At 40.9% G+C, this 18,645-nt stretch overlaps 1 protein-coding gene across 1 annotated transcript in view; it reads right to left on the reverse strand.

The window, feature by feature from the left end:
* ATP10A (ATPase phospholipid transporting 10A (putative)) overlaps nt 1-18,645 on the reverse strand; it is a gene marked incomplete at both ends in the record, with an annotated part of 67,335 nt that overhangs the window by 47,661 nt on the left and 1,029 nt on the right. Inside the window, one exon of the mRNA XM_084200994.1 lies at nt 14,543-14,747. Coding sequence (XP_084057120.1) covers nt 14,543-14,747 — 205 coding nt within the window. The remainder of the gene's footprint in view (nt 1-14,542; nt 14,748-18,645) is intronic.

Consider the following 18,645-nt stretch of genomic DNA (forward strand, 5'->3'; position numbering starts at 1 on the left):
CACCCCCCTGTGCACACCAACAAGGCTGGGTCATACAGAAAAAGCAGCTGGGGGCATTTTTTTAATTTTCTGAAGGCATATATCATTTTTTTATCTGGTACCTCAGCAGCTGTCCCAAACTTCTGCCTAGTGCACCACTGGCCTGAGCAACTGCCTCTGGCTGATAAAAACTGGGGAGAGATTCATTGATTGCACATAAGTTCCCCAGAGTATTTTACAAAACTGTAGGGTAGCAAAGGCCAGGGCTAAATTCTGCTCATGTCAGTCAGATTATTTCTGTTGAACAATCAGTTCTACTTTTGCTACAATGTGCATTTTACTCACTATGACTATTTCAAAGGATAAGCCCCCATAAAATAAAGTAAAGCAAAACTTACTGCTTTCACTCAAGGCAGATGTTTTGCTACTAGGTAGTGCTTAATCTGAAGCCCAGACCCATGCTCTAATAATTTACTATGCTTCAGAAGAGTGTTAAATTATGTTTGAGATACATTGGAGGAGTAAAATCCACTTTTTGCTCAACTCTTCTGCCATATTATGTCATATCAAAATGAAAAAAAAAACAGGAAAAGAAAAAAAAATTAAAAAGGGCTTTGATTCAATAAGAAACTGATTTCCATCAGATCCCTGACTTCACTTTTTGATTTTGCTAAGATAGCTTTAGTCCACTGCTTTTCTTGGAAAAAAAATGCTGACTTCTGAGAAAGTCAAAATACCTTCATAGGTATTTCTGAAAGTTTGAAGTTTGTCAAGAGGACACATGGTGACACTTACATTGCGTATTTTATATACTCAGGGATTCCATAGAATGTATTTCATTTCTCCAAGACTCCTCTTGCTAGAAAAATGTTTACCATCCTATACATATATCCTATTTCTTCCACTTTCTCAAAGCCTCAGGAAATTCATTCTTAGTCTAAATGCAGCAATGGAAAAGCTTGTTTTCCTTACATAAGCAGATCTAGTCAAACTGCAAAAACCTGCTAAATATTGATTCCTTCGAAGTTGAATTTCAAATTAAAGTCAAATTGCAGATGCAAAGGGTTTTGTGACTAGCCTTTTAACAATGCACTAGCTATTAAATCTGACAAAAGGTTCCATTTAAAACAATATCTTAGGTCTGCAATAATTGGGCTGTGTCTTATACCCTAAAAAGACGAAGCATTGAGGGGAAGAAAATGTTACAATGTCTTTATAGAGTGGGAAACCAACAGGTAGACAGATGAAGACAGTATAAAGATTTGTCACAAAAAAAGCAGACTGAATTTAGCTGTCTCCAATATGACTTTGTAGCTTCAGCTGTAAGATGATTCTGAATCTCCACAGTGAAATGCCAACCTTTTCAGTTCTGCTGGCAACCTCACGAAACTGTCATAGCTCAAGAAGCAAAGCATGCCAGATGAGTCAGTTTGACAATTACACAATGTTCAAACAACATATTTCCCCTCATTAAATGCCTGTTGTATGGGTGATTTAAGAGCCTGCTAGTGATATTAATAATGCATAGTTATTAAAATGTTTTCCTTTATTCATCTGCCCTACTTTACTGCTGCAGAAACCTGACTTTGATGTTCAGTCCTTCCCTCCAACAGGGCAGCAATGGGCACCCAGGATGCCCTTGGGTGACAGTGACAGCTACCCGCTTATCACATTGTGTTTACTGGCTAGGCTGGGGATCTTATCCAGACTTCTCCCTGCAGTGCAGGGCTGATGAGGGCTCTGGGATTTGTTTTGGCATGTATGTCTGGAGGAAACAAAAAAAAGGAGAAATGGAGTCATGGGGACAACTCAAAGAAAATATTTAATAGACAAAAATCTGCCTGAGCCACAAAAATAGCTTTTCCAGTTTAAAAGCTTTTAAATGCACTAAGAACTCAGCCTGTTAATGCATTGGTCCATCCTGTTACTGCTTTTATATAGCAGTACGCTGCCTTTATCATATAAAATTAATCTGACCTTTTATTAGTGTGCAACTGGAATTACATACTGATGTTATGCATTCGAAGCATATGAACTGTTTATATACTGGAAGACTGAAATGTTTTCATGTCTGAACTGCATTAGTCTCTATGGTATAATTTATCTGTCCCACTAATTCACAAGAAAAGGGAGAAACAGTTGGATCTATGCTGTTTAGAAACTAAGAAGATCCAGCTGTACATCAGAATTTAACTATTCTGTTTTTCGCACTTATAATTACTACTATAATTGGACTTTTTTCAGTATTGTTTGTTTTAAAGTAACACATGTTCATTACTCAGAAACACTGGCACAACTGAGCAAGTCAAATACATTTTAGGAAGCTGATCTTCCTCTGGCTGACCAAAGTTTTCCTCTTTGCAGAAAATAATATGAGGGAACAGTGCAATATCCAGGTTGCAGGAAAGAAAATGTATTGCTTGCAAGGCCTAGGAGGAAGATCTCAATAATTCTGTAACAGCCAGCTGAAGAAACTGCTGCTAGTCAGTCACAGAACAAAAGTACCAAAAAAACTAAAATTCAATAAAAATGAAAATGCAAACATTCAAGTTTTAATGTCCCTCAGGATGATGACCACTCTTAGCAATGCACTGAAAATTATGGTGGCATGAATGAATTCATTTATGGACTATAGTAGTGCTGGAGAGTTGTAAGGGAACAGTGTATGTCAAGGCTGAAATACACACCTCGATCTGGACAATTAAGAAAGTGGTATCTGCCTGTTCCAAAGGCCAGTCCCTGAAATAAATGAATGGGTGCATAGTCTTTAAGAGCCAACCTCAGTATTAGCTCAGTGCTTCAACTAAACCACAAACCAAGACTCTCAAGGACCCTCAAAACTCTGTGTTACAACCCACACTGCTACTGCAGAGGCCTCTTACTTCATGCTCACAGACAGATGTAACTCTCCCCACTCTCCATGCTTTCTCCTTTCTGGGAAGATTTCTGGCAGCTTTTCTGCTCCATTTCTTGTATGCTGGAAGAAAACTGCCGTTGATTAGTGACAAAAACATTGCACAGTCATTTAAAAGTACTAGCACAACAGCTCAGGTCAGCTTCTGAATATACCTCGTCCTGCTCCTGTTCTAGTCCAGACTGCTGGACAGTCTGACTTCTTGTGGGATGAAGTTCTGCCAGAAGAAATGGCTATGGGAAGGACTAAGATCCTTTACCCAGAAGAGAGAAATGCCAAGCACTGCTCTTACATCATTCCACAAATAAAACCCAAAACATTGGAGTCCTGACGGGAAAGAGTGGTTAGTAATGTAAGGGTTTTCTTGTGAACAGTAAAACCTAACAGTAGCAGCTGCAGTGTCAGGATGCAGTTAAACACACCAAAGCTTGATGACCCTACCTCAGCCTGGAGACAGGGAATCTGGATAAAAGCAGCTTCACCTTACAAAGTATCATGTTTAAGAAATGCCTCCAGGATGTGAGGGAAACCTGTAGCATACAGCAATTGCCTAAGAAACTGAGAGACTCCAGGCCCTGGAAACTGCAGGGGGGCAGAGAGGAAAAGAAGCAGTCCTAATGAAAAGACACCTTTTATTCCAAATACTACAGGGCAGTATTTATATCAGCACTATCACAGTTTTGTCAGCCTTTGCATGAGCATCTCCAGCGTGAGAAGGTGTTACAATCAAGTGAAAACTCCCCAAGCTGGACACTGGCATGCTGTCTTCTCTTGGATTCATATTTTTTATCAACATTAACCACCACATGCCTGTTCTACTGCAAACATGGCATTCAGAATGAACTTTTTCCACTTAATCCCAGCTGTTCCTGTTCTTGTCTTTAAGCTCTGCAGAGAGGGTGGAGATGCAGCTGTGAAGATTAACAGTCGGTCTGAGGGCAGCAGGCTGTGGTTGGCATACACAGAACAGGGGGGAAGTTGGGATGGCTGCAGAAAACTTTGGTTAGCAGCTTCCCCTCTGGTCTATTTGCATTTGCTATCTAGTCTACTGAATAAGCTTCTTCTAAATCAGCATGTTAAAGTTGATTGAGAGCACTAGCAAAATGAAGAACACCATCTCACTAGCAAAATGAAGAACACCTTCTCAAGGAATTCAAGGGTGTTTTATTTTTCAGACACCAGCTGATTGCATGAATCTTATGAAACGAAACTCACAATGGCCTTGTCAGTTCCAAAACTAGCAAATGAGCTGAGGGGAACGAAAATGCATCGTTATGGCAGAGACTGAGGTTTGCTTCCCTTTTTAGCTCTCTAGACAGCCTCATACTTCAGGCACTACAAGTGCCTGCATAGTCTTGTCTTCAGTAGTCTGCATGCTTTGTTCAGGTAAGTGTGGAAATCAAACATGCATGAGTAAGTATATGTATATGAATATACGTGTTGAATTAGATCATAGCAGCACAGCAGAGTCTCTTACTCCTGGGCAGGCTTTCCTCACCACCTGTCTTACCCTCTGTGTAGAAATCAACTACTTGGACTTCTGCTTTGATACAGTCTTTTGCTTCGATTTGGCCTGTTAAATGGGTAAGGAATTGGCTGGATGGCCACATCCAAAGAGTTATAGTCAATGGTTTGGTATCCAGATGGAAATCAGTAATGAATGGTGATCCTCCAGGGTTTGTACTGGGGACCAGTACTATTCATCAGTGACACAGACAGTAGAACTGAATGCACTCACCAAGCTGCGTGGTGTGTTTGGCATGCTGGAGGGAAGGGTCTATACAACCTCATGAATAAGGCCATGTGCATGTGGGTTGGGGCAATTACCAATATCAATACAGACTGGGGGATGAATGGATTGACAGCAGCCCTGGGGAGTAGTGCTGGAGATACCAATGGATGAAAAATTGGCCATGAGCTAGAACTGTGTGCTGACAACCCAGAAAGCCAGCTGTATCCTGGGTTGCATCAAAAAAGTGTTGCCAGCAAGTTGAGAAAGGTGATTCTTCCCTTCTACTCCCTACTACTCTCATGAGACCCCACCAGGAGTGCTGTGTCCAGCTCTGGTATAAATAAGACATGTAACAGGGATGACTGGTTTCGGGAGAGCCACAAAAAGGATCTGAGAACTGGAACACTTCTCCTATGAAGAATGGTTGAGGGAGTTGTGGTTGAACCTGGAGAAGGCTCCAGAGAGACCTCATTGAGACCTTTCAATAAATAAAAGCAGCTTTTAAGAAAGACCAGGAGAGACTTTTACCAAGGCTTGCAGTGACAGGACAAGGGGCAGCATTTTTAAACTGAGCGTAGATTTAGATTAGACAAAAATATACATTTTTTACTAAAAGGATGGTAAAATACTGAAACAGTTTGCCTAGAGAAGTGGTGGATATCCCATCACTGAGGTTTCAGATTCAAGTCAAACAAGGCTTTGAGAACATTGATCTAATGAAAGATGTCCCTGCCTTTGGCAGGAATGTTGGATTAAATGATCTTTAAAGGTTTCCTTAGAACCCAAATTACTCCATGATTATAGGATTCTTATGCATATATTTATTATTATAAGCATTCAAAAAATGTGAGATGTTGAAGGGCAACCAATGAGAACAAATGTCACACAAAAGACCAATAGGCAGAACATCAGTTGATGAAACAGTTTGTTTCATTTTTCTTCCATGTCATTATTAGTTATCTAACCTAGAGACCACAAACGTCCTATGAAGTACCAGGAGACAGCTTTTTGTTTCTTAGTAGCTGACATGACCTACCTCCATGCAGCTACCAGCAGGACAAAGTCATTTTCAGCCCTTCCTATTACACTGCAGAGGCCTGTAAGTCAGATCCCCATGATCTCAGCCGTGCAGGCCACATTGCTGTACAGGTGTATGAGGCCATTTGGGATATAGTTTTCAATCTGTTTTTAAATCAAGTCATACAAAAAAATATAGTATGTAGAGAAGCTTGGAAAAGTTCATGAGAGGAAGGGAAAATGCTTAAGACAACTAATACGCATTTTTGAAACATGTTGCATCTTAGTCAAATTCTCTTTTTCTTGGAAGCCAAAAGGCTGTGTTCTCTGCTTTGATGTAAACCAGTCTATTTTCTGTACCATCAAGAAAGCTGAATTAGGGTACTAGCACTGCTGTCTATAAAACTCCATGCACTACTGATATTTTTAATTCAACAGCAAACAGAAGTGTAAGCATTATAGCACTGCGTGGACAAGAGTATCTTGTCCAGTCACGTACCTGCAGGACAACCACAGCTCTCTCTCTCTCATGAGCACACACACGTGATGGAAAGTATCTGACCATCACAGAGTCATAGCAGAGCTTGAAAGTATGAACCCAAGTATAACCAATGAAAAGAAATGTTCATGGTTTCATTGAAATATCAGTTTTGAGACATACAGCCAGCCACTTCCCATGTAACTAACATTTCAATGCAAATTTCTAATGACCACCATGGATTAACACCACTAAACTGTGTAAAAGACTTGGAGGTTAGCAGCAGGTGGAGAAAAGAGAAGTGGGATGAGAGTTCACATCCTTGATGCTGAAATAAATACAGGAGTTCCTCATACTGTTCCTCTCCCTTTTTTGGCAGAAAAAGAGGACCCCTTCTCCACCTCAGTACTCTCAAAGTAAAGTGAGACCATACCAATGTAACTGGAGTTATATATGGCTCAATACTGAGAACCCTTCTGCTCTGGAAAAGAAGGTCTTTCCATCCCTTCCTAACCACTGATACTGCCATCTGGGGATGTGGTTTCAGAGACCAGTGTAACATGACGTGTTTCCAGCTTGAAAATCCTGGCCATAAAATCATGAGTTCTCTGTGCTACATTGCAAAAACTCATTTCCAAGAACATATATTCCAGGTATTTCCTGTTCTCAGGCCAGTGAATGGCTAAGGAATAAACAGTTCTAGAAATAAACATTTATTCAGTAAAATTGAATTAGGCTATATCAGAAAAGTCAAGACAGAAAAAAAAAAGGAAAATCTTCTTAACTTGCTTTAAATGTAAATGTTTACTTTTCTATAACAGGAAAGCAGTATAGCATTTTATTTTTTCTATGGACCTGAAATGCTCTTTTGTTTTTTAGTACTTTTTCAGGGAAACAGCAAAACGGAGAAATCCTGGGTTATTGATACAGAGAATGAAATTTCCTGCCTCTATAGAGTTTTAATGCAGCACAAGCACTGGCATAATACATTTCCTTACATGGATTCACCACTGTTCCACCAGCGCTGGAAGGATTACCCTAGGGATGAGAAGTCCTTCAGAGTCATGACACTCAAACTTAGATTCATCCATTTGGCCCCTTTAACCTACAGTTAAAGACAAAACCAAACAACTAATGCTAATGGCAAAAGTCAACTACTTAGCACTCTTCAAACTCTCAGGACTCTTCATCTGCTCTCCCCCTCCCTGCTATTGCTTAGATTACTAGAGCCAAAATTTTCTCTTACAGTTATTCAAATTCTCTGTCTCTCTAATGAAGCTCTCTCAAAATGCAAACTTGTGGCCTGGACACCTGTGCAATGGAAACTAGAAGGAGGTGATAACGGTGCCCAAAGCTGACCAAGGAGGAAGTGAACCATCACTCTTGAGTTTTTTTTTATTTCCCCATGCCACCCAGTGTGGGACTGCTGACTAAGTGCCATGGTTAGCTGTGGAGTGAAAAATTGTTCTCAGCCTTCCTTTAGCACGTTTAGCTCAGACGGAGTTTGCCACAGCACCGATTTGGGTCATTCTCTGCACCAGGTCGGTCTGCACGCATCTCTTACATGTTTGTTTCTCTGTTAGAGAGACAGCAGTTGCTTCCTCTTCAACTAGACATGTCCACAGTTTCCACAGAAGTCATCTCTGAACAAGACACTATCCAAAAAAAGATACAACAATATAGGTGTAGAGATTTTAATAACAATTAACCCCTATCAAAGAAATGTACTGAATGTTCAAGGCATTACCTCAGACAAAAGTCTTTCTCAGGGTGTGACATGCTTGAATCTTGCATTGACAAACACAAGTCTTTTTACAGGACTTTGTTCTCTAAAATCTTCACCTAAACTGTAAAACTCAAAACCAGTAGGTTTTAATTTAATATTCTGGTAGTGCATTGCAGAAACCATTGTTTACTTTTGCTTGTTTGGTTCATTTTTTAAACTTTTTTTTTTCCCTTGGGAAAATTAATTTTTGGCAACACCTGTGGGATGGAGCACTAATCTGATGTTTTAACATGTGCATGTCTGGATTTTCAAGCCAATTTTCATCACCTCTGAATACCTTCTCAAAATACTGAAAAAAAAGAACTGCACAAGGGATAACTCCCAAAAGATGCTAGAGAGGCAGTTGCTGTTTTTGTGGCCTGATTCTCCCTTATTAAAATACTCACAGTCAAAACAACACTGAGGCAAAAAACCAAGGAGTATGCTGATTAATTCCTATCTACTAGATTATAATAGTGTACTATTCCCACTAATTGCAGGTGGATGGTTGCCTGAGGGTACTAGACAGACAAGAAATAACAGGGAGAATATACCTACACCGCTTTTGTCTTGCTGTAGAAGACTCATTCAGACTCTTTTAGATAAGAAGCTCATATCAACAGGTAAGTTGAAAACTAGTCTGCATGGAAGTTGAGTTGGTTTAACTTCAACTGTTCTCTCCAAGTGGGCTAGTTTAGACAATGTAGATCGCTGCACAAGAAATCTTAGCTCAGTTTAGGCTAAACTAACATTTGAAAATTGCTTTATTTTCTCTTTTTTTAAATTTTTTTTTTCTTTGAGTGTGTGAAAAAACTGAATGCAAAAGCAACATCTACACTGAGATACCAAGGCTGCCCTCTGAGCTGTTTACACACAATCAGCATGAGCGGCCCTTGCCATAGTACCTCATACACACAGCAGCCTGGATCCACCAAGTCAGACTTACAGCGCAGCCCTTCTAGAAACCAACCTTCTCTTCTGGGCTAGCTTCTGCCTGGGACTCACAGGGGAATAAAGACATTGTATAAATGGCTTAATGCTTGGAACAGGGAGCTGTGGGACTGTTTCTCTAAGTCCAGCTGTGCAGGACCAGGAAGGGCTGGAATGAAAGCTGGATCTGTCAATTTAGCCCAACTTCCAGGCTGGGACTGATGAAAAAATATGCCTGCAGTAAGCATAGGCTCTGCATTTATACATATTCCAGAAGTGTTCACAAACTGACTTGTGAGGAAATCAGATTCATCAGTTATTTTGGTGCTAGTCTGCATGCAAATGAACCTCCCAAACAGGCAGACACCAAATTGAGATATGCTTTTCAGACAAAGTAAATAAGCAGTGACAAAGTAATTTGCAAGGCTTATCTAAACCTGTCTAATCATGCTAGTAATAAGTTTGCTTTGAATGAAGTTCTACTCTTAGGAGAAAATGAGAAGGAAAAAAATGCATCTCCTACCCCCTACCAGCCCCACAGGGATACACGCACCTTCTCACAGGGGATGGCAGCTGCTACATTTAGCTTAGCTTTCAGCTGAACTGAAGCTTTCCACATAAACATACAGGACAGGGGCAGTGGTTAATAAACCATAAGCTGCTCCAGAATCCACAGTGAGTCTTTGTGGATTTTGTTAAAAGGCATACTGAGTAAAAACAGTGGAGCACGGAAATGTAAATGTTTTTCATGAGTCTAGATTCATACTATCAAAATATCCTAAATCAAGTTTATGAAATCTGAAAGGGAGTTTTGAGCTCTCCCAGCCCGAGCTGTATCTGCTTATCCACTCTCTGAAGAGCGGCTGACATGACGTCTCAGATGGATGGAAAACATTCCATAAGCAACTGCAGAGGGTGTGGTGGCACGGCAGCTTGCAGAGTAGCACAGAAAACACATTGATTCCTCCTGCCTACCGTGTCTTCTGCTAGATCCAGTGAACCAGAAATGGCTGCTGTGACTTGGCAGCAGTGAGGGTGGGTTTGAAATTAGGAGGAAATGGGCAGAATACCCAGAATACCAATACAAAGAGTTGGTTTGGGTTTTGTTTTTTTTTTTCCAAGAGATGTTTACTGGTCATGGCTAACACTGTTAGACCACAAACAGTGGAGTTTAGCAAAGTGCTTACTCCTAGCTGCACTTGCCAGTGAATCATGCTGCACACATGAACCTGATGTGTATTTCAGGGTGAAGACAGTCCACTATCCTGTTGGTTTTAAAAACATAGCATGCAGAAGTATGTCTATGGCTATTTTAAACATTTCTAACACATCCTGTTGCTGTAGTAGCAGAATAACAAGAACACAGTATTTAAAGTCTTGGAGGAAAAAATGTCAAGGCCTTTGTAAAATCTCCTGTTTTCTTTTTTTAATCTACTCACAGAGTGACTTTCTTTTCTCTTGTCTATTTTCAGTCTACAACAACAAGGTATAATTCAAACTGGTGTCTTCAGACATGGAAGCCAGAGGAATGTATCAGTGACTCTTCTCACAGCTTGTGCATTGATAAGGTGTAGAATCACGTACACAAAGTACAGGTTTATGTCTGACAGACTGCATTCGTTAACAAACATGCAAAGCTAACAAGCAGTATGTTCCCAGTCTACTATAAATTACTCAGGCAACTCAAAGCAGCACTAAAATAAGCAATATTTATGGTCACTTGCACTATAAAGGAAAATAGTTTCCTGGAATTCACAAGTGGGGAGATGCAATCCAAGCCCACAAATGCTGATCCTGGACCTTCTGAGCATATGTTCAGAGTAAAGTAATGCTTGAAAAGCACCAGAGACAAGGATAGAGAAAAGCTTCTATAATTTCTTATTGCTTCTGCAAGAATCAGGCTAGAAAGGTTTCAGAATGCTACTTTTCTGAACAAAGGTTTGGAAGAGGGAAACTGTAAGACCTTTTCCTCTCTGAGACTATGGACCTTATATGCTGTTACTGCTGAAAAGAAACACACAAAGATCTTTCAGAAGACGCTGGAGGAACAGTGTTCCAGAGGACAGCTGTACCCAGCCTAACAGTGCTGGCCTTGCTGGCCTTTGGAGAAAACGTGGCTGCAAGAGGACTGCCCAGTGCACACGCCACTTCAGCGATCCCAAATTGGGAACCAGGCTGTCTGAGAGCTCAGCACAGACCTGCGGGGCTGTAAATTGTGTGGGTGCACACAAGGCAGGAACAGAGTAAAGAAAGCACAGCATTAGCTTAAAACAACAGTTCCTGCTGCCACCCCCACTCCATTCCCATGCCCAGCTGAGTGACAGGTATAGAAATAGCTATCCTTCATTGACCTGCTTCACAGGCATGTGCTCCAAAGTTATCAGCTTAAATACGAAGCACAGACAAGCCAACCTTTGTAAAAGTTTCTTTTAAAAACTTGAGATACTGATACAGAGACATTATTCAAAGACAGCTATTAACAGCTGATACTTTGAAAAGAAGCTTCCCAAAAATCTGGGTTTTGTCCTGTGATAAGCCACATGACAAGGCACGTCACTCTCTAAGGGAGGTCGGGAAAGTGCTTAGCAGTGTGGGAAAGAGAGGGTCAGGACTACATAATTTATCTCTTTGTTTTCCTGCTTGAACAACAAGGCTGCAGAATGACACAGAACCAAACAGCAGTAAACATAACTGAGAGTTGTTCTTCTGAGAAGAGTGTTAATACAAAAATGTAAAAGCATTCTCAGCCAATGCATGAACAGGTTGGGATGCAGGTCTTGTAAAAGACTTGGGAATAGGCTTCTCTGAGGCTTGGCAAAAGAGGGGTTAGCATTAGGTGCAAGAAAATATTGGTCATCCAAAGTGTTTTACAAGATCTAGCACTAAGTTCTCTCCAGTTGTGACAACTTAAGACATATCCAGATAGGAAGTGAACTTCAGCCCAACAGACAGGCATCACCTTCTTATTCCATGCTACTTGGCTGTCCTCCTACTATTCATCCAACATTTTTTGAGCACCCCCCTCCATCCCACTGCTGAGTGTCTCTCAGCAAGGCAATAGCTTCAAGAATCAGCAAGAGCCTATCCTTACTAGTATGGAGTGTGAAAGCTAATGCTGCTGCATGAATTAAATTAACAGTATGCTTAGAGAGGTTTTGGCCAGGATTTTAATGAGGATGGCAAGTATTCTGCTGGATAACGTATGGGGTGCTGTTATAGAGAGATTCTGTGATGCTGCAGCTGCTGAAGACTTCTTACTTGCAAGTGTGCACTTTGCCTACAACTCAGTTGATGTAGGAACCCAGGCTTGGATATTTCCTGCTTTCTCAGCTATTTTAAGAGAGGGAAGGTAATCACATGTGGTTTTCTTACAAGTTCTCTTTCAATACTTGCCTCCATGAGGACCAGTCCTGTTTTCATTGGAATGAATGAGCTTTTTGTCACTGACCTCAGTTTAATCCCTGACAATTTACTATGGACCTCACAGCTACTGTAGCTTGGCACCTTGTGATCTAAAATTTATTTTTAAAAAATATTTATCCACATTTTTCTGAACACCCTCCTGAGGTAGAAAAGTTCCATAATCATCTTATGATACAAAGAACTAAGATATGGAAGGAGGATGGGCTGGACATCCAAGGTATGCTAGGTGTCTACAAAGCTGACTGCAAGTATCTACAAGACAACTAATTTCCTCAGTAAAGCATGGTAGCAGGTGAGCTAGCCATGCCACATATACTGTGATGTGCTTGGCACATAGAGATAGCTATGCTTCCCTAGGCAGGAACTATTTCCTCAGCCTTCTTCCTCAATGAGGGCCAGTTGAGTCTTTGATAATCTTTAACCTGTTTGAGGAGGAAATGGCCACTCACTTCCACACAACAGCCTAAAGGCTGCAGGTCTTGCCAAACTGTACAAACTCCAGAGCTGAAGTCTTTAGCTGCCTGGTTTGGATCAGCAATTTAAACCTCATTGAGTATGCCAAAGATAATGTTGCTGGGGTACTCCCTGCTGGTTTTCCTGCTGTGTTAATGCCTGCATGGGATCGCTGGTTGAAGACACAGAAGTGACTCCACAACTGATGGGCTCAGGCACACGTCCAGGTGCTACAGCTCACAGGAGCAGGGCAGACTGTAGGGCTGGCAGGTGTCCTCTCAGCCTGACAGCTTCCAGGAATACTGAATCAATACCCTGCTGCCATGGAACTGGGGATCCCAAGACAGTATAAGGAACTTCTTCGGGCAGCAAGGGTCTTCAAAGCCAGTTTCCTGACAATTTGTAGTTGGACATATCAACTCTTTCCACCGTGTTTACCAACACCTAATGATGTGTGCCCAGTGGTCTCAGATCACAGAAATCCAACTATCTGCTGTAGATGAGTGGAGGACCTGATGCCTTCCCTTTGAGACAGAGCTGGATTGTGGCCTTAGCTTATAACTGTACCCACAAATGCAAAACCACACCTGTGTTCAGTTACCTAACGGAAACATACAGTTTTTGTCCTATATAATGTACCTGAAGTCACATAAGAAGTCTGCATTGGCAGAAAACTGTGATACATCATCAGAGCACTTCCCTGAAGCTCTATCCAATGGGAGAGATTTCCTCTCAGCAGGAACAGGATGGGAGGTTTGAGCAGCAATTCAATTAACTTTGAAACAATAAGAGTTTTTGAAACATTTGGCCCGTAGCTGATTGAGCTTGTTGCCACAGTGGTAGGTGTCATGTCATATCTAAATTCTGTGTGGAAATCACTGATCATTAAATAAGTCCTTATCTCACATTTTTACAAGCTATTTAGAGAAAAGGTCTACCTACCATAAACAACTATTTGGAGGGCACATTGACTTTCATCCTGTTGGCTGGATAATAACTTCATTAATGCTGATCTTTCTCAATACAACCACAGGCTTCTGTAGTTACCTTTGATGACAGTGGTAAGGGCAACAGCTCCCATTGTTTGCAAAATCCCTCAAATTAGAAGTACTACTGGGAGAACCAATGTAGCTGAGTTCTAAAAAATATTTTTTTTCCTGACAAATACAGGAAGCTGGAGTTAGCTGGCAAGAGGGATGGGAGAGGAGGGCATACAAATAAATACTATTTCAATAAGATCATTAAAGCAAGTAAAACTTCAGGTAATTTCCTCTAATTCTGCGGTCAGTAACTGATCTGGATTATGTTTTGTTTCAAAATAGTGCTGTTGGGGAGAGATAAGCACAGTGAGAGAGCAGTAAAACAGTTTTTGAGCACAGATACGTCCAGAACGAATGCTTGCTGTCCCTTTAAATCTTACAAGCTTTAATGCTCCAAGTGCTGGAGGGATATTCTCCAACACAGAGTTTGAGGCAGACTCCTAATTGAAACTGATCTGGTTTGTAGGCAGGAAAAGTACATGTTTATATTTAAGTGTCTTCTCCATGGGCATTTAAAATGTGTTCAAGAATCAAGCTACAATAGAAGCCATTAAAATCCTCCAACATTTTCCAACCACACACAATTGCCCCAAATAATTCCTATTCAGATTCAGGGAAAAATGATGGTAAAACTTCTGATACTATGATGAGGTCAGTTGTTGGCAAGTCTAGCATTTTAATGACAACCATAACAGTAGTTCATCAGCACTATTAGATCAAGCAGATTTAGCTGGTGTGGAGCATACTGGTAACCAACTATTTTCTTGAAAGGAATTCTTATCCTAAATGTGATTTAGGAATGGAGACTTACCAGCTCTAAGAACCTCCTCACCACCTGTCTTTGTTTTAGGTTAGTTTCACCATCCAGGTTGGCTGTTTCTATGTGGCACAGCCCATCAGGATCACTTGAGGAGAGTAGCAATATGTCAGCAGGTATAATTTCATTACAGCGAAGCTGCACAAAGTCTCCGACTTTCACTTCTTTCCAGTATCTGCTTATATATTTCTTCTCAGTTCTGGAAAAAAAAAAAAAATCCATACAAGCCTTTTAATGAAAACGATTGCACAGAATGAGATGCTTTTGATAAATCTGGTTTGGTTTGTAACAGGAGTACCTGTTACAGGAGTGCCTTTGGAAGATCAGGAACTCTCGAGTTACCCTGGGAAAAGTCAATGCAGAGTGCCAAGAGGCCATTTCCCAGTGACTCAGAAACAGGTCTGGGTTACCAAGATCCTCTTTTAAGATCTAGATTAAAACATGTTGATCTCAGACTTGACTAAGCAGGGTAAACAGGAGCTTCACACATTCTCCTTTCTCTCCCTGTATGCTCTGAGTCACCCATATGACCCCAAGAAGGAGAGGCGTGCCCATACTCTGTCAAAAGGAGTCACTTTTAGGAGACATGAGAACAAGTCTGGGCCCAGGACACCTGCTTGGAATAGCTCCTAAATGTTCTCCCTTCACGTGCCACCCTCTGATGCACCCTCACATAGCTTCCCCTTGTTTCCTTTTTCCAACAGGAAGAAACTCTGTATACTGCTGCACATCATAGCTGGACAAAGATCCCTAATTGAGAGGAATTTCATTACTAAATCTAGAACTACAAGGACATGTTGTGGGGTAAAATGCAATCCTAACTACTCTACTGGGAAAGGAGACTTGAATTTCTTTTAAGTATTTCTATGCTATTCCCTTTCTAGCCAGAGTGCTGTCTGTTACATAGCTGATTCCTGCTTAGTTACCTCCCTTTCATTTTGGAGTACAAACACTAAATCTTTCTATTTTTGAACGCCATGCTAGTTTGCTACTTTTTTAATTTTTAACTTTTTCTTGAGATCAAGAGGAAGAAGGAACAGGTGACTGTTTAATTAATTTGAGCTAAAATACCAGGTTTTAGTTTTACAGCAGGCACAGACTCACGTCTTTCTTGGCATTTGTGGAAGCATTTGTGGAAAGTGATTTATTCTGTTGTGATTTTGAAAGAAATCAATTTCAAAACAGCCCCAATACTGACTTGTTAAAATACCTCCTGAAAATGGGAAGCTAATATACTGACACTTTTCTAAGCCATTAGAAGGCTTTCTGCTCTGTGAAGACCAAGATAATTGTCGATGCTGGCACTGTCACCAGAGACTGTCTCCTGGGACAGCACTTTAACTGGCAGAATGGGATTCTGATGAGGGGTGGGGAAAGGAGGCAGCAGCTGTTTTATCTTGTTTAAAGTACATTATTTTAAAAAACATCACTTTCAGCAGTAATGTGAATAGATTTGCAACAAAGTGGAAACAGGGAAATCCTGACAATGTTGTTACTTTGGAGTCACTGACAGTTATGCCTTCACTGATGTTAGAGGAATTAGTAACTAAATTGGCATTTATTCATGTATTTAGCCAAAATCCTGAACAATAAAGGGTCAGGTATCAGATCAGGTTATATCCCCCAAAATTTCTTCACTTTAACATCCAGTTTATAAGGGGAAGAATGAAAATTATAGCTGTGATTTCTATTTTGATAAAACCTGAAAAGGATTAGTACATACCAAATGTAAAACATGATAATCTCTAACAAAGCAAGTAATACACCTACTAGGTGCTGAAATTACACATTTTCTTCATAATCAGGCTGAAACAAACATTTAACTTTCTCTGCTAATGAGTATGAATTGCTTTGAAACCCAGTGTGCCATAATACAGTACAAATTACCGCACTGCAGATCTGAAGGGTTTGTTAGCTCTGCAGTCTGTAACTCCAAATCCCTTTAAATGTGTCTGTTGTTCTTCATCCTTTTTAATTTAACTGTGAAACTGGGTGATGTACAAATGCTTGTACAAGGAGCAGCAGCACAAAAGCACGAGCAGGATAAAAATAGCAAATAGTCCCATACTATGCTATAAGCACTACTATTTTTTATTTAATTTCTATTGTTTGAAATAGCATTGCTATTTTAGCATTTCCTCATCCCTCACATGCTTAGCAACTGCCACAACTATATACACGGTGGCAGGAAGGGTGGATATTAAGCAACACAAGGCCAAATGGCTTTGCTGGAATAAATGAAGTTGTTCAGCCTGGAAAACAGAAGGTTGCAGGGAGACCTTCTTGTAGTCTTTCAGTATATAAAGGGGACTTGTAAAAAACACAATTATTACCAGTGCTGATAGCCACAGGACAAGGGGTAATGGTTTTAAACTGAAAAAGGATAGGTTTAGATTAAACATAAAGGAGAAATTTCTTATGGTGAGGCTGCTGGGACACTAGAACAGGTTGCCCAGTGAAGCTGTGGATGCCCTGTCCCTCCAAGTGTTCAAAATGGGGCTTTGAGCAACCTAATATATTGAAGAGTGTCCCTGCTCCTGGCAGGAGTATTGGACTAAGCAATCTTTAAAGGTCCTTACCAAGCCAAATCATTCTATGATTCAATAAATCTATGAATGTAAGACCTCTTGGATATGCACCAGGGCCCAGGGCACAGCCCCCTTCATTAGGCACACGGGAACAATTTGGCCCCATATTCCACTTGATCAGCTCTTTGCTAACAAGGGTCAATAGTGGTTGGAAGATTACTGTCTTCATGGAAAATTACCTCCTAATCCTCTTTACACTGGGTTGCTCTGTGTCCTCTAGCAGAGCTCTGAACTGAGATTTGTCTCACTGCAGCCAGTGAGTGGTCACTGCAAGCCTTCTCTGCAGAGTATGGAATGATACAGTCTTCACGTGGGCTGGTTCAGAAACTACCTGGAGCATGACTAAATCAGGCCCTATGAAGCCTTCCTTTACCATTCTCAGCCTAGTCCTCTGAACATGCAGTTTAACTCACCTTGAGACACCCATCATATTTTGCAGCCAGTACAAACACACCAAGTAACCCCATTGATAAGGTTTTTTCTATTGATTCTGCAGAGACAGGACTTTGTTGTCCAAGTTTTATATTACCTACTAAATGTTTATTCTTCCTGTTATATTGTGCCAGTAAGATTACATAATATAAAGAGTTAGAAAAGCCAGACTTTCTACAAGAGAAAGAGCCCAAAAGGATGGCAGTCTTCTGCAGTCTCAGTACAGGGCTTCTGTGGTGGTGCATTCCCTACCCCCATGGGGTCTGCTCTACCTCCTCAAGCCTGTCCTACAATTTCAATAATTCTCGCTAGGCCTTGGCTTTTGTGTAATGAGTTGGGCAGTGAAATGGTCCTTGACCATACCAGGAACCTTTGGACAGCTAAGGTGGAGTGGCAGTGTTCATATCAGGCACATGTGCCGTCTGACCAAGGAGGGCAATGAGAAATAATCAGTCACTCCCTAATGCCCTTGGAACATCACCCACCTGAATCATAACTCCAATGAAACGGGGCTCTTGAATAATTTCAGTAATTATCAACTTGGGTTACAGTCAGGATGGAAATGGACTAATGAAAAAAATGCCAGTCATCTTGTGACCTTATAGACAGTGGTCCTATGTGAGGCCCTTTGAATTCTACCAGACCACAGCAGGCTGTACCACCATGTCCCTCAGAGTGGGATGCCACTCAGAGCTAGCAAACTATCAAGACTCAGAGGACTGTCACCAAAAGCTGATGAACTGGCATGGGCCAACACCCCCAGTCCTCGACACTCAAGCCTCTCCCATTGAGAAATGCCAAGACATTCCATGTGACTAATTCACTGACACTGCAGTGAAACAAAGTGGAACTTTTAACAAGTACCTTTGTGCCTATATATAAATATATACACACACATGCACACACACATCTTTGTGTCTGTGAGCGTGCATGTATGAATTGATTTAAACACCCTACAGATAACTGAGTTATTATTTGGGTTAAAGTTAGTCCTATTTAATCAATTTGTAAATATTAAATTAGTCAATTACTGAGTGCTGTTAAATCCTTCAGACCTAAACCATTTCCCAGGTCGGA

This window comes from Fringilla coelebs (genome assembly GCF_963513975.1).
Source record: "Fringilla coelebs genome assembly, chromosome: 2".
In the NCBI taxonomy this organism is placed as follows: domain Eukaryota; kingdom Metazoa; phylum Chordata; class Aves; order Passeriformes; family Fringillidae; genus Fringilla; species Fringilla coelebs.